Below are 24,668 nucleotides of genomic sequence, written 5' to 3'. Positions count from 1 at the left end.
TTTTCTCAGCGAGTGAGGAGTTGATGGCAGGCAGCACTTCGATTTCCCTGCTGCAGGCTGTGATATTGGTTATAGTAGTGGCTTTCAGAGAGAGTGTAATGCAGGTCATTGCTTGTAGCAGGCAAGGATATATCAGGATACACTCTCTGAATGCATGATTGTGCCAGATTATAGGTTGCAGCGCTCATCCAAACAGCACGTGTGAGAGACTGAAGTCATTTGTTACAGGAGCTCTGCACGGCTCTGATGGCTGATGCCACAGGTGCTCTTCACATACGTTCAGATACAAGCCTGGAAACAATGGAGGCGCTTTGTCTTTTATTTTCTTTGGGTCTTTTATTGCTGTGCTTGTGCTCGTATCTAAAACCAGTCCACGATTTACGAGCCTTATGGTCATAACTGGTTTGATAAGTGATTTGTCAGCTTGTGCTTACTGAGCGTTTTAAAAATATCCTGAAAGACCAACATCTTCCAGCCGCCCAGGAGCAATTTGTTGAAAATCTGCTTTTTCCAAAAGGTCTTGGAGATTAGACCAGATCTACTCGAGACTCACGGCCCGCCTGTCGGCACACCTCAGGTGTCACTTCAGTTAAGCCTTTTAGTTGTTGTATCTCACTTATTTGTTACTGCGAAGTGTTTGCCTGTGATTAGTTTAAATGTAATTTTTGCATTGTGTGAATTTTGCATTCGGTTTTTATGTTCTGTTGTCTATTTTCTGTTTTCTTCTTTTCCATTAAAAGAAACATGTTTCCTGTCAGTGCAGATCAGATGCTTTCATGCTGGATGGGGAGGAGTTTAGAAATGTTGTTTGAGTTTTCCAGTAAGTCGTACCCCGATGCAGTCTGAATAACATGATGATTGTTGAAAATGATCCTGTAATAGATGTGTGGCATGTCTGGAGTGTGAGGAACACACGTGAGCTATTACAGAAGTAAAACTGATGTAAAAGCCACAGACAAATGAAAGTTAAGCTCCGAGTCCACATCAGCAGAGAGCGTAATCCCTGCCTTTGAAAGTCTGGTTACAAACTGTATTTGACTGAGTCCTGATCTTAGACTTCATTATAATGTAAGATATGACATCTGAGATGCTTTGTGACAGAAGCATAAATAAACTTTGATGTGTTGCATCAAATTTCAGTCAGATCAGACATCAGAAGTCAGATGTGAGGACTTTCATGCGTCGCATCAAGTCTTCTTTCATATTGTGGTTTTAAATCTTTCTCCTGTCAGATCCTCTTGATCTGAGCGGCGTGCCGGGTTGGAAACCGCTAAACCAGGAAATCAAAACCTGAATTTCAGTCACAACTAACTACCTTCAAAATGTCCCTCTCTTTTATTCCTTTGGCAGTTTTCTCTCTGCTCTTATTCTGCATTAACATTTTTAGACATTTTGCTGACATTTAACTTTGCAGATATTTCACCCACAGTCGACTTGGATTTGTAGCTTTTCATCTCTGAGGAAGGTCACAGTCTGAGCTCCACTCGAAAAGATTCTTATAAAACTAGTTCACAGTTATGTAAAATATTATGATTATATAGTTCTGTATTAATTCTATAAATCATCACAATCAGAGGCTCCTCTACAAATGTGCTTGGTTCTCTGTTCTTGGCTACTTTTTAGGTGAAACTTAATAAAAAGCAGCGTAATCCGAGTGCGACTGTGAGCTTCAAGCTGGGTGTTTGCTTGAAATGACTTAATCATTGTTCAGTCAACATTTTCTGGCTTTAGCATTTCAGTCATCATACCTGCCAACACCCCCGTTGTTTCCCAGCAGCAGGTTTACTGTTTTACCTGGAAACCTGCTCCAACTTTATTATGAATGATTCACAGTTTTTATGTAATTAGAACCTTTGTTAAGCAGCATGTTACAGATAATAAATAATAGCTCCACATAACACGATTTTCCAGAATAAAGTGGATGGATGACGGTTGACTGTGTGCAATAAGGAATCTGTAATTTCACCCACTGAAGATCGCAGAGGTTTGACATGGAAAAGGTGGCATGTTGGGACCACGTGCCTTTCATTTATCTGATCCGCACTCCTGTTCGCCGCTCAGTTTCACGCTGCCTGCCCAGAGCAAAGCGTTATAGCCCGAGCCTCGATGTTTTCAGATTTGCTAATGAAGCTGAGGTCAGTGGAAACCGCTGTGTTTTCCAGAATACTGCGTTCTTGGAATCTCGGTCTTTGCTGCGGGATTAATTGAAATGGCAGTGGCTGAACTCCTAATGTGATCAGTGTAATTCAGTCTCTGGCCGATCGAGAAGATGGGGCTGCTGATAGATTCATTCAGAGGCAGTCCCGCTTAATTGGATTCGTTCTGCCTTTAAAGAAGCAGGATGTCTTTTATAAGGTTTCTGCCTGCAGAGCTTCGCTTCACGTGGACCTCGCTGACCCTAAAGCAGCAGATATTCTGCATTCAGTAAAAATATCACTGAGTTAGATCTGCAAAAATATAATGCGCATCATCATCATGTTAAATCATTTGCATACCAGAACATTTCATCGAGTCACAGCTCTCCAGCGCTGGCTGACAGACTGGCCACAAGCGATTACAGCCACAGTAGCAACATGTCAGAACGGTCGAGCGTCTATATTCGGGTTGCGCGAGTACGTACGCTGGTGACAGTTTTTATTTGTGGCAGCAAAAATTCCAAGTGTGGCTGCAGCCAAATGAACACACTGCTTGGACGAGCTGCTGCTGAACAGTTCGGGTCTGTCTGTAGTCATTCATCCAAAGCCGAGGCATAGTTTCCACTACATCTCATCAGGAGCCTCGTGGATGTTTTTCTATTGATCGTCTCTGTAACATCTTTGTTTCGATCTCTGTGAGAGACTCGCATTTGTAAATCCCAACTAAAATCTGCACAGATGCAGTAAATCGTGGTATTTCTGCCTTAGCTCCAAGGTGTAAATGTAGAAATCCTTCTAGGCTGCTCATCCATTTGTGGAGCATTGAAGGACGCGTATAGTCGTGTTCTACAGTGAAAGACTTTACACTTATTTAGAGATGTACTCAAGACTGAGAATAATGCTTAATTACCCACATGCTGCCAATGTTTAGGATCGTGTTATTCACCTTTCTAGTCTCTAGTTATGAACCCACAGCAAAAATAAACAGGTTTAAGTTGAATATTTTCATTGATGCTACATAGAAATATTGACTCAACTTCAAACTTGCTTTGGTTTCAGAAAGCTTGGGTTTGGCTCGTTGGAAAAAATGACCCAAATCTTCTATTTTGCAGTGTTTGGTGACCTAAAAGCCAAAAGATACCAGGGAACCTCTGATTGGCCTTTTAGCAAAACAAACTTTCAATATTCCACTAGCTTACTTGGCTATCCTTTGGGATAGTCTGTTAGCTCATATATTTTTCCAACATGGTGAAAGTGCAGTGATTTCAACGCTGGTATTCTGCTGTACACCAAACGCAGGATGTCTTTGTCTGCTTGGAAATATGAAAATCTTTAAGCATTTAATGGTATTAAAGGTTTGGGCTGTAGATGAAGCATCTCCTTTGTGTTTTCACTGATTTATTGTGATCCCTTAATGATGTGCTTCCTGATGTTGGCCTCCACTGCATTCAGTCTACTGCACAGCCATCAGTCCTGCAGCTGCAGTCACATGACGCACATCATGATGCGAGCTGCCTGTCTAATGTCCTGTAGTGTCTCCTATAGGAAGGGGGAGAGTTGATGTCTCATGACTTTCACAACAGCTGCATCACCGCAGAGACGGTCGAGATCAGGTCCATAAGTATCATCCCAGTGCCATGATGTAATATGGCTGTTCTGTGAGGTCAAGCGAGGCACGCAGTGCTACAGTCCTTCTTTACCTCAAACAGCATTCTGTACCATAAAACACCTCCCAGTGCCTGTTTACTGCCATCCTGTGGCAGGAAGCAGGTTTGATGGCGCTTGACTGGGATCTATTGGAATCTGTAACTTCTGTCATTTTAATGGGTGTGTCCTCGTCCTATTAACAAAAACTGAAGCTTTTTACTTGCAGTTCACCCTCAGCCACACCTACTGCTGCACATTTTAACATGGGAGTCTCCCTTTTTGAGAACTGTAGTTCCTTTAATGGCCACTTTACATGTCGCTCTATACACTCGTTCTTGTGTAACCATATTCTTATTTACTTTGACATGATGCATCCAAAAACAACAACTTTCTGACCTCAGGCAAACTCAACCAAATGCTCTTCTTGGTTCACTTTTCCTCCACGCTGAGCCGTGTTTGAGTTGCCGTTGCGTCGCTGCGCCTAGCAGATGTGTTTTTTCAGCACAAGTAAACTCAAGTGGTGTTGCGTAAACAGCGCCATATGCCCGTGAGTGCTGCATATCGCTTCCTGTGGCAGTCCATTTGCTGACTCATAGAGAAACTGAGACTGTCTGTCAAGAGAGGAAGCAGCACAAAATTGCTCCACTTCAAACCTTCATATCCTGCTGGACCAGAGGCTGATTTTAACTGCTTTCGTGCCCTTCAGCCTTCGATATTTCAGCAGCTGAGCTGGATAGTAAATGTGTTTGTTTCGGTGAACAGCTTGTTTGCTCTTTTTTTATCATTTTGAATGTGGTTTAAGAGGTTTTTATTGACAACATTTCACAGCCTGGCCGTCCCAACATATCTGCTTTGTGAAGAATAGAAAATAATATTTTGAAATTTGATCTGAAGGAGAAATGAGCTGATAAAAGCTTTAGGATTGAATTTTTCCCGCGCTTCCCGTACTCGACCTCATCTCGGTTTTCCTGCTGTTACTGTAAAGTTTTTGCTCATTGGTTGTAAGAAGCGATTTTATTGGTCAGATTTCATTGTTTAGGATGCAAAACGAGGAGGCAGAAAAACCTGTTTCACAGCACCTCTGGAAAAAGGGAAGCACAGTTTTGATCTCTTTTCCTTTTTTTGGGTTTGATGGGGGTTTTTGAAGATCACAGCGTGGGGGCAGCGCCTCCATCAGTCCAATTGAACTCCCATTGTGAGCTGACATAAAGCTGAAGGCCTGGCGGATGGAAGCGGGAAGATAAACATTTGACTGTGATGTGAAGCAGCGGGGTCAGCCGTGTTGACTGAGGTGGTCCTGAACTACGACTAGATGGGAATAGATGTGATTTTATTGCCGCTGAGGTCACAGAATTAGTTTATAATGAAAATACAGATCATCTGAATGTTGTTTTCTGTCAACTGTTGCTGAGGTTTAGTTGAGAAAAGATCAGAAGCTGTGACATTTTATCTAATCCAGCAACTGGATCAGTTCATTACCTCTTTTTTTTCACACTATTAAACAACCGTAAACACTGTCAGCTTTGTTTGCTGCAAGTTACCATGAAAACCAAACAGAGCTTTCACTACAACAGTGAAACGTAATAATCAAAGGCCTGTCTTCAGTCCATAAGTGTAGCTGTAGCCAAGCGTGATAAACTTTGCGACTGCCCTGAAGTATCTGCAGCTGTAGTCTCTGTCAGTCACGCCTGTCGGCTTTCTTCTGGAGCACGAGTTAAGTGAGAGATCCTGTGAATCCCCCCTCAGCTTCCACTGCAAACACTTCACAGCAGCTTCTTTATCAGACTGACGGCTCTCATCTCACCACAGCCGGTGGAGATATGACAGGGAGAGAGGGAATGCTCCTAGCTGAGGCTCTACACTGACACATAATGGCTCCGTGAAGAGTGCCAGACCTGTTTTTACTTTTTTAAAAACTGTGTTTGTTAGCAGGACTGCTGAACGAGTTGTATTCACATTTGCATTAAATTGTTCCTGCCGTGGAGCTCTGACCAGGAAGTGATTAAATGTGCCCCGATTTATTTATTTTCATGTGCTGTGGCACAAACACACACGTGCACACCTGCCATGTATCATCTACACCTACGTGCACGTGACACAGAGCTGTAAAAGAGCAGCAGTCATGCAGCAGGACGTGTTCCCGGTGTGTATTCGTGGTTTGTGACTCGTGTGCAGCACACAGCAGTTGTAATGCTGCCTCTGGATATCGAACTATTACAGTGCGTCTCTCCTACGTCTCTGCTGTGGATTTCATGCATCACATTTTGTGTGTTTGTGCTTCAAGGTGTGTGTGTGTAAGTGTGTGTCTGCAGGCGTGTCTGAGTGAAATGATGATGTGATGAAGTTTTTATTAATTATTCTTCTGTGTGCAAAGAACAACAATAATCCCATGTTGTTTTTTATTGGCAGGTGTTACATTAAGAGTTAAAATAAAAAATAAACGTATATGCAACAATAAAATTTAAAAAAATGCAGTGAACGTAAACAATCGTCAATTTAAAACAAACAAAAGTAGTTAATGTGAAAAATAATGTCAAAGTGAAACAAAAACACTTGGCAGCTGATGACAAACTTAGCGTTTACTTTATTAGTTTCTATCTGAACAGAAGGGTCGGGCCGTGCAGCTGAGACCACCAGCTGTCACCGCTAAGAGAAGAAAAAGCTGCACGACTCGGTGAGGGAGAGGCTGAGAGAAATTATTTTATTTTAAGGCAAATTATGTTATTCATGTGTTATTCATGGAAAGCCGACCTACAGACAAAATACCTGTGAACTATACTGTGCTGGAGCACAGAAACGTCAAAAGCACAGATTTTTACCTGATTGGCTCTTTTAGGGCCGCATCAGCTCACCTGCCATGTTTGCTCCATCGATTTACGATCTGTGAAGTGTGTGTAATAGATGGTTCTACAAAAGGACCCCTGGGCCTCACCTTACTCATCATTTAGATTCAGGTAGCATCTCTAGATTCCTTATAATGTAATTTAGAGACTCTGCAACATTAGAGAGAAACTAGGAATCAGGTGATCGGCTATGAGCAGCACAGGGCGACAGTGGTGAGGAAGAACTCCTTATTAACAGGAAGAACCAGATTCTTCATCAGTTAGAAGATGATGGGAAAGAGGAGGGAATCCATCACACTTTCAAACACAATGTATCAAATGAACGTTGTATTTCCAACACTTTCTGCAACAACAGTAACGGCTCGTTTGCACCCCCCGCTTCCCCAGCTCTAAGGCTGCAGTTTGGCATCCAGCAGCTCTTTGATTCAGGCTAATGTATTTAATATAACACACATTCTTTGCCAAGAGTTGAACTGAGAGACATTAAGAAAGTGATTCAATCCAATAACCACTGAGGGATCCTGAGCTCTCAGGATTTATGAAAAGGAATGTCGAGTTAAATCCCCTCGCTGCGCCTCTCTCCCTCGATAAAAGGCTTAGACAGGTAATTGTGTGCTGGCGCTGACTCTCACCACCCCACTCCTCCTCTTGGATGCCCACCAGCTTCAGTTTTAGCAGCTCACTCTTTCACTTAGCTGCTCCCCTGAAATGAAGGCTGGTTTAAAGACGTCCTGATAGCTGCGATTCATTATTTAGCAAATACATACAAGTGAAGTTTTGGTCTGGACGTCAGATCTGTGATTAATGTCGTCATCTTCAGTGTCCTCCAGAGCTTCCTTGTCTGGGAGGTGGATGGGAGGGTGGAGGTCTTTATATTGGGCTCATCTGTCAGGTTGTAGCCTCTCCTCCTCCTCATAACCTCTTCAGTGTTTTCTCCCTTCTTGTTTTTCTCCCTCTACCATCACCCGTGATGCCACCCGTTCAAGTCTTTTGCCCTTTTAAACCTTTTGTTCTGTTTTGTCCCTTTTTTACCCCCATTTTCCTTCCTTTCTTCCCCTCTTTCACTCCTCCTCTCGCTTTTTCCTCACTCTTCCCCCTGCATCCACCTCTCCCTGTCTATGCTGGCTGATTTCTCCCTGCCGGTGGCTGTAATTTGCTCAGAGACGGATGGGTCGGCTCAGCAATCATCCTCCTCCCTGCTGTTTTTGATGGATCTCCCGGCTCAGCCGTTGGAGTCATTCTTCGAGCCGCTCGGCTTTAGCTACCCCCTCTGTGTCAGACTGATGGAGCGGGCGGCTGGGAGACAGCAGCTTCTGTTTCTTGAATGCGTTTTTTAAAACCCAAATGTCGCCGGATGCGCTCTCTGGGTCGGCATTATAAGCTCGACCTCACTGGTGCTGAGTAGGATCCCCGCTGGCCTTTGCTGAAAATGTTGAAATGCTGGACCCTGCTGAGTCGCCATCTTGGACTTCCTGTGGATTTTCAAGAGGTCGCTTTGTGTTCCCTCATCTTGATGGTGGTCTGTTGGGCTCGGATCAGGAGGTCACGTAGATCATTTGAGTGTCGTGGAGAGAAGATGATTTATTTAAGAGCCTTTATTCCTGCTGGAAGCCTGCTTTTTAGAACCCGTCTGCAGATTGTTATGAAGCTCCGATTCGGTCATTTGCTGCTCAGAAGACAAGAAGTCTGCAAGAACTGGCATTAATTAGCTTTAAGTTTTATTCTTCATGTAAATTTGTAAGGTTTTTTTTTTTTTTTTTTTTTAATAGATGTTGAACAGGTTTTCTATCATTCAACAGCCACTTACTGTTTTGTGGTTTTTATTTGACTAATTTAATGGTTTGCTTTCTCAAGAACTCAACCTTTTAACTAATTCAGGTCTTAAACGGGTCACAGGTGCCAAAACGCATTTTCTCAAACGGTACGGCCTCAAAGATGCGATGAAGAGCTTGGACATCCAGAGGGAGCTCGTTGTAGAGCAGGGGTGTCAAACATAAGGCCCAGGGGCCAGACTGCCAGACACTCCGTAAATTTCACAGCATTTCTTACTGATAGGTAATAGATGAAAGAGGTAAAGACATGGCTGTTCATACTATAATTATCAAAAGCAGAGGTTCTCTCTAATCTTACACATTTATTTCTTACAATTTAAACCCAAAGACTCGAGGGTTGAATGTGTAGGTAAACTTCTTTACGCTGACAGAGGAATTTACTGTTCCAGCCCATTTTAAGATCAAAGTGAGCTGTATGCGGTCCACCATGGAAAACGAGCTTGGCATGGCTGGAGAAGATCCCGGGGAAAGGATCCAGCTGAGATGATCCAGGCATCTGATTGGATGGGAGGAGACTCTGAGCTGGACCCACAACAACATTTTGCTGGGAACAAAGCACATTTGGATTACCTGCTTGGCTTCCTTGACCTAAGTCTGGAAAAGTAGAAGATGCTTTGGGAAGCATGGCTGTCAGTGATGTATTGTTGACCCCACAGACACACTAAAGTCTACCTTTACCAGTCAAAGAGTGCTTGATGTTTTTCTAGTGCATCCTTTACTGCTTTTTAACATTTAACATCATCAGGAATCTGTTCCAACACACCTTGAGAAGCCGTTATCTTTTAATAAAGGATTATAAAACAGTCCTTCGTGGTCTGGCCCAACTGTGACCTCAGTCACCAACACGCAGACATTCATGAAGTAATACTCACTTTAAAGTATTTAAACCTGAAACCTGTAGCTTTAAATAAAACTGCAGTATTTTTTGTCCCCTCTGTTCTGTTTTAGGGGTTAATATTCACTGTGCTTAAAGCAAAATAATCCATTTGTCGTTTTGTAAGACTTGTACCTTCCCGCCTCAGCGTTTGCAGAGAGCTCAAGTTCCCCGTGACGCCTCCTTCCTCTTCACCATCTAGGAAACGTGAACCCTCAGATTTCATCTGACTCCGTTTCCATTTCCTTCTTTTGTCTCCTCTACATAAATATTTAAATGAGAAACACTGAGCTTCCACCGCCTCCGCAACAAATCCACTATCTGTAGTTGGATCATAATTCACTTTCGAACATAACAAATTTATCACAAGGCGCCGACTGTTCCTGTGGCTGCTGGTTAAATGTTTATAAGGCAGTGCCACGGGGAAGGTGAGAGCGCTCAAGGCGATACCATCGCAAATCTCTCTACTGTATAAATAAGGGAAGTGTTGGTGAATATCCTTGGTTTCAGGGAAAAACTTTAACTTGTAGATTTATTATGCAAATTAAGACTCAACGAATTCTGCACGTGCTTTAAGATGTGTTAACTAATACAACACGAAGCACGGAGGGAAGCGTTTTTAATTGTCAACTCTAGATGAGGTTGAGATGTTGTGTGATTGTTAAAGTGTATAAAGGTAAGCGTAATTCTCCAAAGCAGAAGTATTTGCTCTATATTATCTTACAGACACTGTGGGTGAGGGGGTGAGGGGGGGGAGTAATTAGCAGAGAGGGTATTTGCATAATTCATAAACAAATGCAATAAACTAAAATTAGTAGAGGTTATTATAGCTTCAACGTTGAGATTGAAATAAACTGTAATGTAAATTAATATTTGAAGATTCAAAAAAAGAAGTGTAAACGACCAGATAATGAAGTTGTTGTACAGACACCTGAACGTAACTTTACCCTCATCACAGTTTGTGGAGGAAAAAAATTATTTGTTGATTCAAACAAAGAAAGTCTCGGTTAGTTCATGTTGGATCAATTAAACGTATTTTTAGATTAAATGATATAAACATTTAGAGATTAAATAATTAGGGCCTTGTAGTCTACATTGTGATGGGTGAGTTTTTAGCTTTTCACAGATTGTCCAAAAATAGGATTAAAAGAAAAAGATGAGTATATGAGATGATGCCGACTCCCTGACTGGTTTTGAATGTGAAGATAATTTTAACCAAACAACTCACAGGCTGCGTGGGAGCAAACCTTTTGGAGTAATGTCACAGCTATAGCATGCTAGTTAGCTTAGCTTAGTCTGTGATAGCTTTGGTATCGTTTGGATGATACTGGCAGCATGTTTTTTTTGGTCTCAGTTAAGTCCGTTTCCTCCGAAACTCTGGCTGAAAGATCAGATCTGATGTCACTGATCGCACCAAATGGAACAAATATATTATATTTGCAAAGACAGCGAGTTAAATCCAACAGACTGACTCGTTAAATGAGAAACAAACTGGACTAAACAGGCTGTTTTATGAGTCCTCCTGGCATCCTGCGTCTGCACATCGAGGAAAGGTCGCAGTAATATTGAGCACCACAGGAGAGTTTATTACTCTGCTTATGAGTCCAAACTCCCTCGACCTGTATTGCTCGACTCCCTTTTATAATGTCCCAAAATGAATGTTGTCCTTTCGCTCTGAGGTCTAAATGCCCCGGCTCATGTAACCCTAACAGCTCACTCTGTATTTTCTTTTTTTCCTGAAAGCTTTAAGAAGTTTAAGGTGTTTCACCCCATCGTTCATGTCAGAAACTCATTATAAAATATCTTCCTAAATAACAGCACATCCTAACTCTTTCATCCTGCCCATTGTTGGGAATAGAATGAAGAGTAGTCCTTATCTTACTCGAGCCAGAGACGAATTGGAGAAAAATCCACATATTACAGAAGTTTAGCCTCCACAGTTTCATTTCGCAGTGGCCACGTTTATGATGTGAAAGGTAGCAGTGCATGCAGGGAAAATAAATCTGATAATCTGATCAGTGTTTTGGTCCCAGCGTTTCACAAACTAAGGTTGAACTAACAAAATAGGCAGAAGTCTTACAGCTGAACATCTGAGCTCTCCGACTGTGCTTTAATATAAACAGCATTTCTGCAAAGGAACGGGTGCAGCGAGCTCACCTTCTGCTGATAAATAAGAGACCTTGAGAAGTTGTGTGTCCGGCGGTCAGATAATCCTGCTGACAGACCGCCGAAACCCGGCCACAACTCCGAGCCACAGACTGAGGGGGAAAAACAGATTTTTAAGCAGCATAAATTTAGATATCCGTCTGGCTGGGACAGCTCCAGAGCGACAGGGAGGCTGTAAATTTATGGGCCATCATCTGTTTTTGTGCATGTGTCCTTCAAGGTTCAAAAGCAGGATGTGGTAATGCAAGTCAATGAGCCCACCAGCCATTCACAGGAAGGGTTTTCAAAGCAAGCAAACACTCGGGCCATTTGCAAAATGCATAAATATCAGGATATTTATGGGTATGAGCAGCAGACATTCATGTATAAATAATGTGTAACTGTTAATGTAACAAACAGGCTCACAGCTGCAGATCTGATGAGACACTTTTTAGGTGTGAAGTAAATATTGGAGTCATGATGTGTCAGATTTCCATATTTCCTTCGTCTTCCTGACTGACAGTGAGCCTGTTGGAGATGGATGTACAAAGTGGGTCCTTTTTTCTTTCCAGGTGAAATAAAAACGACATATTTGAATATGTTGGGCACATCGTATACAAACAGTTTGCTTTTAATTCTTGAACATGCATTCACAGATTTGCATATTTCACCAACAGGTGCAATGGACAGATTCATATATCTGCTAATTGGTACTAACAGACTTGAATACAGCAATTTCACTCACCAAAACTGGAGCACAGACAGATTTTTATCAGCTAATTCCAACAGTATAAGTGTAGCAGAGAGAGTCGGGTTCAGTGTCGTGAATTAGTGGAGGTGAAATCTGCAGCTGCTTGTGTCGGGCCACCTATCAAGTCAACTAAGTCAGTAACTTTAAATGGATGAGTTCTTAAAAAGGGAGAAATTGACTCTACAAGCCCATCTTATTCATTTTCTTTACTGCTTTATCCATTAGAGGGTTGTTGGAGAGGTGGGACTTGCAGAGCCTACGTCGTACCAGCATTTATGCTCCTGTCTGCTTTGTTGTTCAATTTCACCACCAAAACACTAGTTGGCAGAGTTTCTGTCTTTGATTTGCTCCATTCTCTTCTGATCTCTTTGAAAAATGGTAACAGAAGAAGAAGCAGCAGTAAACGACAGCACTAAACGGTATAGCAGGGCGATATGGCCAAAAATATTTATCACGATATATATTTGAAAATTTGCGATAACGATATAACTCACAATATAACTGATTGCGAGACAAAATACAACTCCACAACTTTACAAGCGCAAAAAAACCCATTCCATTTATTTTCACTTAAACAAGCAGCTGTTTTTTTTTTTTTTTATGTGCACTAAAGCTATATAAAAATGTAACAGTGCCAATGCAAATTCCTTGCTGACAGTTTAACCAAAAGGCATTTCCAGTAGAAATGGGCTGACGTATCCTGAGCATAACCATGTATAATATCCACTAAAGTTATAAAGAGGTGCTTTGCAACATTAAACTGCAGTGTGGCAAATAAAAAAGTGAAATACGTATTTTTCGGACCATAAGGTGCACGGGGTATTAAGGCACATTAAGCGAAACAAAGCAGTCAGATAAATCAAACTATTCAACTCATTCTTCTTGCTTCTTCCACTTCTGTACCATTGATTTGTTAATGCTGTATTCTATCACAGCTGCTCTGTTCCCATGTTGTTGCAGTATATTAATCACTAACCTGGTATTGTGGATGGATTATCTCAGTTGTTCTCCTGACTGAAGTTTGGTCCGTTTACAGCATCCTGCCATAGGATTGCATTTGTCCCTGACCACCAGGAACCTTCACGTTAACTTTTATCGAGTGGAAAAGTGTTAGCTTAAATCCTGCAGCTTCACGGTTTATGTTATGCTAACATAGCTGTGTCGCTAGCGATCACGTAGCACATCATTATATACCAGCTAGCCCAACTTCAGTAACCCTACAAACGTCACTGCTGTTTAGTTTCCTGTCTTCATTTATGTTGGAAGTGATAGCAGAGCTGTACATTTGAATTTTTTCAGAAATCTCAGTCAGAACATGCTACATCATGCTTAGGTAACTAGCGAAACTAGCGAGCTAACTTCCGCTAACTTCCTGCTAACTTTTAACTCCATTAAATGTAATAAATTCTTTTTTTCATGGATGCCTGGATGTTAAACTTCATAGTTACACCTGGTAAAGCAGCAATGCTGATTGTTTTATTAAAGATGAAAGAATTTAGACAGCTTTTAACTCTCAGTGATGCTGCAGTGTTCGTTTGACTTTGGGACCTGAAAGGGACGGAGTATAGGACCCAGATTACTCCCAGATTTACGAGCACCTTAGTCCGACAAATACGGTAATAACGACGGCTCGCTTGCATGTTCTACAAAAAAAAGTGCTTTGATGGGTATCTGACGGACAAACACCAAACCAGTTCCACATCACTGAAGTGGCACCATTTTTACAAACCAATTCTGGTTCATCCGTTTCACTGAACGATCCGCTTTCTCCCTTCTCATTCTCCGTTACCGCCATGCTTTTTCGGCCATGTGCACATGCGCGTTTTACACATATTATCGCGATATTTCTTTTTCTTATCGTTGCCTAACATTGTACCGGGGACCATGCTTGTGCATCAGATCAGTGTCAGAGCTGATGAAGATGGATCTGTATCAGCTTTATATCTTCATATAAATACCTGCGTCCTCGTCTGTAGTCCTTCAGTGAGAGGATTATGTTTCCTGTCTGATAACATCGCCCTGCTTTCCCTTGAAAATTTTAACAATAACACGCTCAGCCGCCCGCTGCTCTCCTTCAGGCCGCTCTCACAGCTCATTTAAATCCAGCTTCTATCATCACAGACTCAACTTTATTAATTTTTCTTATCTCCAAGGACGGCGTCTCAGCAGCCAGACGGGCCCGCGCACACTCATCTGCGACCCCAAAAACGCGAGGCGAACAAGGGCGCAGCGAGGAGGATGCTGTCGGGCGCCTGATTGACAGTGTGTAGAGAGAGAGGGAGGGAGAACATGGCTTTCATCTGCTTGTCAAAGGGCAGGGAATTAATCAGCAGGGGTGAGGGCACTCTTTAATCTTGTAGATTACGTGCCTTGCAGACCGTTTAGGTGTAGATTAAAGGACGGGCCGATGCCAGAGGTGAGAGTTGCGTTGGTGGGAGGTGTGTTTGTTTTTACTTACGGCTGGAGAAAAGATGGAAGTAGTAGATGGAGCAGCAGCGTCATGCTTAAGAGGTCTTGAGGTGTATGTTTTCATGGAGCTGTAGGGTCTGAAGAACATAATTCTACCTCTGTATACGCCACTGGAAGTATAGGGTAACATATCTGATGAAAGAAAACTAAACCTGATGTGTTTACTGGCTTTAAATATGGATGAAAATGAGGAGGAAATACAACCGCCCTCTTATGTAGGTTGATTGGTGATGTAATCATTTATACAGCTGGGGAAAACATCCATCCGTGAGTGTAGAGTGGTGCTGAGTGTCATCATTTATTTTTTTAGCCTTGAAATAAAATAGCAACAGACAGAAGGCCATGTATCAATACCTCAACTCAAAGGCAACATATTCTGCTCTACAGTTGCTTTGCATGAATCACTGTTCAAAATAATCCCTCTTTATGTGCAGCATCTCACCTGTTTCTGTAACTCTTTTTGATTGGCAGCCCATTAACCTGCAGATGGGTGGGGCTTCCTTACCTTACGTGACCTTTTCAGGATATCTACACTCTGTGACATCATGCACATCCAAGAGTAGAAAAAAACGTGTGAAACAGAGTGGTTAGCCTGAAAAGTGCGTCATTAATTAAAACTTTGTCCATGTTTAAAATGAGCATCAATGAGTTGAAGATGACGTGTGTCGCAGGAAATAAGCAAAACCAGAACAAGTAGTCTTTAAACCTTTGAAGTAACAGTTTGAGTTACCAAAACTGATTGATTGCACTAAAAAGCCCATTCGAGAGGTCGAGTGGAATCGAATTAGCTGATCTGAAGCTTCTCCAATAACAGTCAGCAACAGCTACTTCAGCTGGTATCCACCCCTAACTCTGAATTATATGCAACTTTAAGCATAAATGAAATGTAAACAATTTAAAGCGCCCCTCTCGTAGTTGTTATGAACTGGAAGCTCTCCACAGAGAACTACAATCATGCTTTGTTGCAGGCCTAAACATTTATTGTGTAAACTTGCCTGTGGGGACTGACTCGTTTTTGGAGAGATCCTACAGAGGCCATTAGAGGAGGTTCAATTCTTGGCTTCATTTTTCATCCCTGGAGGTTCCTGGTTGGTTCTTCTGCTTTCAGTTTGCATTTTTTGGATTTCTGGTCCACAGGTGTTCATGTATCCAGACACAGGGCTGGTTTTGGAGCTGTATGTTTACTCATGTCTATACCAACCAAACTGGCACATTCCCAGGACTTTTCCCAAAAGGCTTTTCCACATTGTGTGATTTCTACTGGGAATCTTTTCCATTTAAATGCCTCAGCTTGCCAAAAACTACTTGTAGCCCGTGTCCTGACAGCCCGGTCCATTCTTCTAGATCATTCCTTTTAATCTGTTTTAGTTTCCATTTATTTAGTTATTTGAACAGCTCTTGGTCATCGTGCTTCTTCCAGCACTGATCCTTCCAGACCCTTTCTTCTCTGTTTTGTTTTGGAGATATAAATATAGGCTGACTGTAAACTGCCACTCACGAGGACAGGATGTGTTACCAACAAGGATGTAAGGGAGCTCATTTACATGCATTTTTTTCATAGTGTATAACCATTATTAAAAATGTGTTTACATTTTCATGAATAGAGCATATAATTCGTTTTTGTGTCCAGCTTGTGGAACCTTTCTTCTCTGGTTTTTTACCTTTTAAGTCTTGTGACGTCCTGTCATGTGATTAAAAGGAACCACAAAGCTTTTATTTGTGGTTCTCAGGTTAATGTTCCTCTCATTTCTCACTGAGCTCCTGCTCTGAGATGATGTCAGAGACACTTTGAGGCTCTTCTGTTGCCAGGTTTTGTCCCCGTCTCTGTGTTGGATTACGTTTTCCAGTGAGCGCAGAGGCCGGTAACCCGAGACCCTGTAGACAGACCTACATTAGGCCCGGCAGGGTGTCGTCTTCTCTGCCAGAACGTGGGGTAATCCCAGGTGATTGTAGACTCGCAGCTCCAGCTCGAAGCCCAGTGGTTGAGCATGTTGTCCATCACAGATGTGATGCTGATCCTGTACCAGGGAAAAAGCATGAAAAGGTGAAGCTGGAACGTTTTCTTGGTGTCACTGGTGAGGCGGACACAGAATCTACTTTTTGAGCAGACAGTCTCATTTTGGAGGATTTACTCCAAGAAGAGAAGCCCATGCCTGCCCACTGAGGCTGTGGGATCTGTTTGGACCACAGTTGGGATAAATTGAAGTTTTCTGCAATTATGCCGTCATTTTGTGGTAACGTGAGGAGGGGTATCCTGAGGAGATACAGGCAGGTGCCTCGAACCGAGGCTGACGGAGCCTTCAGCTACAACCGCTCCTCAAACAGACGAGGCCTCGTGAGCTCCGGTAGGTCAAACTCGACCCCACGTTTGTTTTTTTTCTATTTAACCAACATTTCAAACTCTTCTGTTTAAAAAGTTTAATGATCATTAAACTTTTCTGAAGTAAAGAAAAATAAAGTACTAAACTAGATGAGAAGGACAAACGCGACGCTTCAGTTCAGTATAAAATTTTAATCACAGTCTGGTTGGTTTCTCATTAAAATGAGACACAGATATTAGTCTCAATGTGACAAACGAGCAGAAAATCTCAGAGCAACAGTTTCAGAAATCTGAGTTTATCGTGCTTACCTCTGTAGCTCTGTGATCCTCCTGCTTTAGCTTCTTATTTTCACTTCACATAAAAATGCAAACCATAATATTTGATTAATCAAACACGTGCAGCTCTGTGCTGGGCTGGATATCAACCAAGAAAAATGATGTTAGTACTCAGGTGTTGCTCGGGGGCAAAGCAACTGTCTGATGACAAATCTCTACCCAACATGTGATTAAAGCACGTGTTACAAGCTATTTAGACCCACTGCAGACAGAAGTGGATTCAGACGTTTAGTGGCGATTCATGCTTCGCTGCATGACTCCAGCGGTTTGTCAGGACGTGTTAACCAACGTCCGTCCGCCTTTTGTGTTCGTCGCTGCAGGATGATGGATTCCATCCTCTGTAATGGCCTCTCCTCAGCCCGCTCACTTTGTTGTGCGTGTTTGTAATTTATTTGTGTGTTTGAACGACCACCACGGTCTCTCCGTCTGAAGCCCGCAGCAGTCGCGCAGCCTTCTCTGCAGCGCAATGCTTGAATTGATGCATCGCCTCTATTATGGCGCTGAAGTCACGATGCTCGAAACCAGAATTAGTTTTAATGTAATTTAAAGCTGCTGTCGTTCATTTTCTGCTGTTGGTGCCTCCATACAGACGAGCTGAGCGGGGCTGAAGGCGGTCCAGGAAACGCAGTGAGATGGTAAACTGATCAAAAAAGGATCACAGCTCAAAATACAAGGCGAAGAGGACCGAATGTTAAAGGAAGCATTAGAGCTGTCAAGAGACAGACGGCTTGGCAAAGAGGAAGCTGAGCACCGGAGCCCGGGTGCACTCGATTAGTCCAAAATTTGACCTCTGCCCCCTTTTCCTTGACCTCAGTGTAGTCAGGAGGTAGAGGAATACCGATGGTGCTCAGAGAATCTGACTGACGATACTTCACTCAGTTAGGAACCTTCCTCAGTGAAACTGACTTTTTAAATACACCCCTGAAGGTCTCTGAGGGCGGAGCTAGCGGGATTATATGATAACTGCACATGTAGGCCTGGGTATCGTCACTGATTTCTAGAATCGATTCAATTCCGATTCACAAGGTCCCGAATCGATTCGATCCACGATTCGATTTAATTCGATTCGATTCAATTTAAATCTGGGAAATTTTGACAGTCAGAAATATAATTCAGATCAGTACATTTACATATTTTTGTATCTATAAAAAGGAAGCTGACACTCGCAAGACTTTATCCAAGCTGTGAGCATCACAGCAGATGCCTTTGTGTCAAAGTAGCTGAAGATAAAACACAGAAAAACATGTAGGTGATTTTCCTGGCCTGGGATTTTATAAAAATATTCTGCAGTAGATCAAAAACGAAAGAAAACCATTAATTAATGAACATTACCTCTGACGTTACAGCGGTTTTATTAGACACACGGCTAAGCATTTTGCATTTTGAATAATTTTAAAAAGTTTAAATTTGTTCAGTATTGAACAGCAGAAATGAGGTTTTCTTTTCGGAAGAATGTAAAAGGGAAAAAAACAGCGGCCGACAGCGCTGTAAGCAACAGTAGACTTGTGTAACAAGCAAGCGAATAATGAAGAAAGCGAAACTGTTCGAGAGAGAGAGAAAGAGAGAGGGAGAGAGAGAGAGAGCTGCGCATCGCAATGGAAGCAAAACAGTAAAAGAATTCATGACGATGTTTATGTGAAGCGTTTGGATCTTCTTTTGCTGCTGATTCGGTCAATATTGTTTGGAGAGAGATCAAACTAACAGCTTTAGAATCAGCGCATAAAGGGCGTGAACACAAAGCGCGGACCCGGATCAGCGAGCTGTCGGCTTTCACTTTCAGCCCCGACTGTGAGAAAGGCGACATCTAACTGATTCTGATCCGCGGGTCACGCCCTGTGTTTAAGTCTATGTGAAGAATCCCTGTACCTGCTCTCATTTACTGTTTGGTGGTTCTTGAAATTTTGTGAGATGTCACCAGAGATTCTGGCATTTCGGACAAAATAAATTTATATTAAAAAATCGATTCAGGATTTTAATGAATCGATTTTACGTTATCCAAGCCAGAATCGATTTTAATCGATGAATCGATTATAAAAACCCACCCCTATGCACATGTGCCTTGAGCCTCTCTTTAAACTAGTCCTTTAAAGGTGGATGCATTTTCACCCTGAGCTGCTGCGGACGCTGGAATGAGAGGCGAGTTAACGAGGATGGAAACAGAAAGCTGTCACACCACCTCCCCCCTCTGCAGCGCCGTGTTTGGCCCGATCCATCTGCTGTCCCTGAACGCCTCACGCAGGAGGAGCCGCGGCCTCCCAGGTGTTTCCACTTCATCCTCAACGTCTGCAAACACACAAACACACACGCTGTGTCTCTGCAAGAGCCCAGCATGTGCGCGTTTACATTCATGCGTCTTCACCTTTTCAAGTGTGAAGGCTGTAAATAAGCCGTGTATAAGATGACTGCAGCGAGAGGCACAAACGCGATGTTTAATCTGAAGAAGCTTCTGATTTTACTCATTCTAGAGGCCCAACTGTTGATGTGCAACACTGTGATGGACATGAAAGTCGTGTCAGCTGACGGTCACAATAACGAGGCCAAAACTTTGGTTAAGACATGAAAACGAAGATTTAAGTCAGAATTAGCAAAGCAGGGACGTGCACACGCTCATGGCTGTGAACAACGTGACTTTGTCAGAGTCTCTGTGTCGCGCTTACAGGTGTAGAGCGTCGGAGCTGAATTCCATTAAAGCCGACGAGTTGCACTAACAGACGGCCGCTCCCCCCGCCGCCCTAATGTGGCAGGCAATTGTAGGATCTGTAATGAATGCTTTAAAGTGGCGGCAGGTTGTTGATACAAGCCTTAATGAAGTTGGTAATCTGCAGGTTCCCCCGAGGACTGCTCTCTGGAGGTGTTGCAGTCACCTTCCATCTTATGAAGGGTGTCAGCAGCAGGGGCTCCTGGGAAATGATGTCCCAGGCCTGATCCCTGAAGTTAGTGTTCTGAGTCTGAGGAGGGAAGCGGAGGAATATGGAGAAAGTAGCATTTCTGCTTTTGTTTCCCATAATCTGCCTTTAAATGTTGGTATTCAGTGTAACAACTGAAAATAAAATTTAAAAAAATTTAATAAAATAAAAAAATGTTGGTATTTAGTCAATAAATGGATTAGAAACATCTTGGCAAAGTGTTATCCTGATGACACACCCACACCGCCACATCTGTCTCGCCGTCAGTCTGTGGAAACTTCTCCTTTTCAGGTTTTATCCATCCATCCATCCATTCGCTTCCGCTTATCCTTTTCAGGGTCACGGGGGGCGCTGGAGCCTATCCCAGCTGTCATAGGGCGAGAGGCGGGGTACATCCTGGACAGGTCGCCAGTCTGTCACAGGGCTAACACACAGGGACAGACAACCATTCGCACTCACATTCACTCGCACATTCACACCTAGTGGCAATTTGGATTATCCAATTAACCTATCCCCACAAGTTGCATGTCTTTGGACGTTGGGAGGAAGCCGAGTACCCGGAGAGAACCCACGCAAACACGGGGAGAACATGCAAACTCCACACAGAAAGGCCCCGGCCTGATGGTGGAATTTGCCACCGTGCTGCCCCCCCCCCCTTTTGTTTTTCTTTCAGGTTTTATAGCACAGAAAATTAAAATTAAGGCAAAGTGTGAGAATGTGTTTTATTTACCTGTTTCTGGGAAAATGTTCCAACATCAGCAGCGTGAGGAGGCGTTGGTGCAGATGTTTTTGGAGCTGGATCTTCTGATGGTTGTGAGCCAGCTGCCCGCTCAAAGCATCGAGCTTGATTGATTTTTAAGAAATATCAATAAATGACGCCCGGCTTCATAAACTGTTTAAACGTTTCTTTGCAGCTGATGGATTTAAATTTAATTCTGGGAAGTGTTATTTGGTGTTTTGGACGATCATGTTTGGAGGATTTCTCTCCTTTCTTCTGATTCTCTGCATTTGGATTCAGCTTGAGCCAAATTTACATGCTGTTAATTCCTTAATTGATTTTTGGTGGTTTCCAATAGTTTTTCAAATTTAGTCTGAAGTAAAAAAAACAACAACAACTACTCCTGCTTAGTCTCTCAGAATTAAGGTCAAGGTCTAAATTGTTATATTTGTATTATTTTAACACAATGTTACAGAACTGCTAAACATTTTTACTGCTTCCATAAACACCTTGCATTTATTAAACCTTTACAAATGCAGTGCTGTGTGAAACTCTTAAGCCAGCACTTCTGTGGTGAAAAAGCACCAATGTCCAAATCAGAACTCTGGAGCCTCAAAGTTTGGGGAACTGCTGCTCTCAACCATTTGATCATTTCCAGGAAGGAAACAAAGCATAAAGAATGAGTGGTGGCTCGAGTGTGCACAGTGCTGTTGTCCTTCTCATTTCAGATGTTTAGAGTTGCTTCCCCTCGTACTAATGTTTTGCCTCATTGATCGACTGTCAGGGCAGCGCGGCGCTGCCGTGACCCCTCGGCTGTGGTCTGCTGCTCCTCTTAATGCAGAAACGCTGACATTTCACTGATGACACTTTGCACTGACGGTCGAGGTCATCAGTCAGGAAGAGCGTTCACAACTCTGTGTGCACGTGAAGTTTGAGGCCTGTCGGGACAGAAAGATGATAATGTTTCATGTTGCGTTAGGAGAATTACTGGATAATGTTAGGAAAGGACAAATTCTCACCTTGGATTTAACTGCTTAGAAAGAAATGGCCATAAAGTACGCAGTAGTTGAACACTGCATGAACTCGCCTGAGTCAGATGCCCCTCGTGAGGACTTCTTCGCCGCCGATCCTAGACTCTGATGACTCATCACTTTCGTATTGACTCCCGGCCTGCTGCTTGTAATGCTAATTCATGTTGGTCAATACGAGGTGACCTATCAGAGCCAGCTCCTGACTCCAGAGTAAGTTTGGATTGTCTCAGGCGCTCGTCCATGAGTCACAGGAGGAAACGTGAATGTGTTTTACAGTCAGGTTCCATCGATCCAATTGAAAGCTCCACATTTCGTCCTCAGCTACTCTGACTTAAAAGGGTTACAAGCTCCATTTCTTGCCCCCAGTTTTCTGTTGTCTGTGAGGCATGAAGACAGCTGCTAATTACAGAAAGTTGGAGGTCAGGCTTCACTGATGGCCATTTCTGTCTTCGTTGCAGGAGTTTGCGGCTGCTGTGGGCCGCTGAGGCCGAGGTACAAACGCCTGGTGGACAACATCTTCCCTGAGGACCCCAAAGTAAGTACCTGCAAACACATTACATGTTTGTTGTCTCCCCTATAGGACATTTAATCTAATCAAATACACAAAGACTGGACCCAGGTGTGACGTGACCTCCGCTGCATAAAATCTACCATTAATGTGAAAATGTTTTACATCCAGATTAGTAAAGTATCAGATTTTTACCTTAACACAGCTGAAACAGCGCTCCTAAAGACCTTTACTAACACTAGTTTGTGCATTCATGTGTGAGGCCACGTGTCAGATTTGTTCTACTGATCCTTTATCTGTTGCTCTGGGGAAGCTGCGAGGGTTTCCCAACATCCTCCGCTGTGTTTTTATGGACTGAGAAGTTTGTGTCCTGCTGGCATTTGATCAGAAATGCTGTGGTACAAAAGACAAAGGAAGCAGAAAACCTTCAGACTGAGTCTGTTAGACAGAAGTCTGTAGCTTCCTCAGTGTGTTAGCGCTGCGTCTGCTGCCCGGGTCTTATCACACCTTTGGGATTGCTGTGGAGACCCGGCGACACGCCCACCGACGAGCTTCATCGACACAACACGGAGATAATTGGTCGACCGCAGAGCCACGCATGAACGCTTCAGACTTTGATAATTCTGCCAGTTAAATGTGACGTGGCTTTGATAACCAGACCACCACAAGTTGTTCTCACCTGTTTGGTTCTTTGACGCGTGTTAATTAAAACGCCACGTGTGTGCGGTTGGTCCGGTGCTCAGGGGAGGGATTTTTCTTTTTTTTTCGCGTCCTCCCCACACGTCTTCTCACACGTCTTTTGGTTTAAGCAAACATGTGCAGTGGGAAATCAAAATGCCTGAACGATCGAGACCTCGGCCAATTAATTATCTCTCACTGAGCGCCCGAGGGGTTGAAAGCACTCGGGGAGCAGCCGGTCTCAAATTAACTCCCCCCTCTGGCCAGTCAGTACATACAGTATGTATACGTGTTGACTACAGTACAGCATTGAAGTCCTGAGGTTGAGCACTCTGATAGAGAAGAATCTGAATCCCTACACCGGAACGAGCTCTCGTTAGTTTTAACGAGGCAGAAATGGACCCTGAGTGAAGAGAGGGCTGTGAATACGCTGCAGTAATTGGACTTCAGTATGAATAATTTCTGATAATGTGCAGTTTCAGTCTCTATAATGTTTCTGAGCACTGATCTGTGGTGCTCATTCGTTTGCATCCATGTCAGGGAAGCCAAATTAAACACACTCACAGTCCACTGGTTTTAATGTCAGTGCCACAAAATGAAGTTTAGGAAGTTAAAAGAAGGATTCAGATGACTTTGATCAACTGAAAGAGTCTGACTGGAACTTTGACAGATTGATTTTTGCCGTTCGATGAACCTGCTGATAAGTGTTCGTTTTTTGTTCTGACAATGAGAAATTGAGATCATGGGTACGAGAGCTGGAAATGAGCTTCCTGTGAGTCTGGGTCCAGCTTTAGAGATGCAGGGTGAGGAGCTCAGAGCGGAGAACGTGCTGGAGAGATGATGTCTCCTGGCTGGCTTCTGAACGCCTCGGTCCTGCAAGAGCTGGAGGAGACAGCTGGGAATACCAGATACATGTTCAAGTTTTTAAATTCTTCATCTTTACATCTGATAGAATTCAATCCAACCTTTTTGATCGCCACATCGAGTCCAAGAGTTTTTAGTATTGTAAGAATATTCTTATTACTTTATTATAGTACCGCAGAAAATCTGTATCATCGATGAGCGATGGCTGCAAATAGCAATGAATATTTGGCTTCATCACATCGTGTGTAAAATAACACTGAAAAGCAAAATAGAATCAAAGTGATGTCGTCGAGTTTCGTGTTTCGTCCGATCAGCAAAATTCAAACATATTCAGCACAGAGTGCTGTGATGTCTTAAAAGGCACTGAGTTTATTTTCAATCATACGGGAAGATTGTGATGTGTTTTTAGTTAAAACTGCACTGATTTATAATTTGTGTTACGGCTCTGCTTTGGTATCGCCCTGCTTCATGTGCACGCATGAAAGCCAAGTGGACAGGACAGCATCAGTGACAACAGATAAACTCTTTTAAAAGAAGACGTGGGTTGCAAAGTGGCTTGCAGAGGCAGTAGTGGCTGTATGCAGGCTGAAGCAGCTTATATTTTAAGTGGA

General features: G+C 42.9%; 1 protein-coding gene across 2 annotated transcripts in view; it reads left to right on the top strand.

Moving 5' to 3' along the window:
* The window catches only part of efr3a (EFR3 homolog A (S. cerevisiae)), a 108,702-nt gene that overhangs the window by 15,966 nt on the left and 68,068 nt on the right, over positions 1 to 24,668 (top strand). For both annotated transcript variants that reach the window (XM_085390268.1, XM_085390271.1), the window contains exon 3: positions 22,466 to 22,542. In XM_085390268.1, the coding sequence (XP_085246394.1) occupies positions 22,466 to 22,542 (77 nt within the window). The remainder of the gene's footprint in view (positions 1 to 22,465; positions 22,543 to 24,668) is intronic.

Source organism: Rhamphochromis longiceps, linkage group LG18 (genome assembly GCF_057381845.1).
Source record: "Rhamphochromis longiceps isolate RC_006_pf linkage group LG18, R_longiceps_female_GT1.1, whole genome shotgun sequence".
Lineage (NCBI taxonomy): Eukaryota > Metazoa > Chordata > Actinopteri > Cichliformes > Cichlidae > Rhamphochromis > Rhamphochromis longiceps.
Note: the sequence above shows the minus strand (reverse complement) of the source record. Positions and strands in the feature narration are given on the sequence as shown.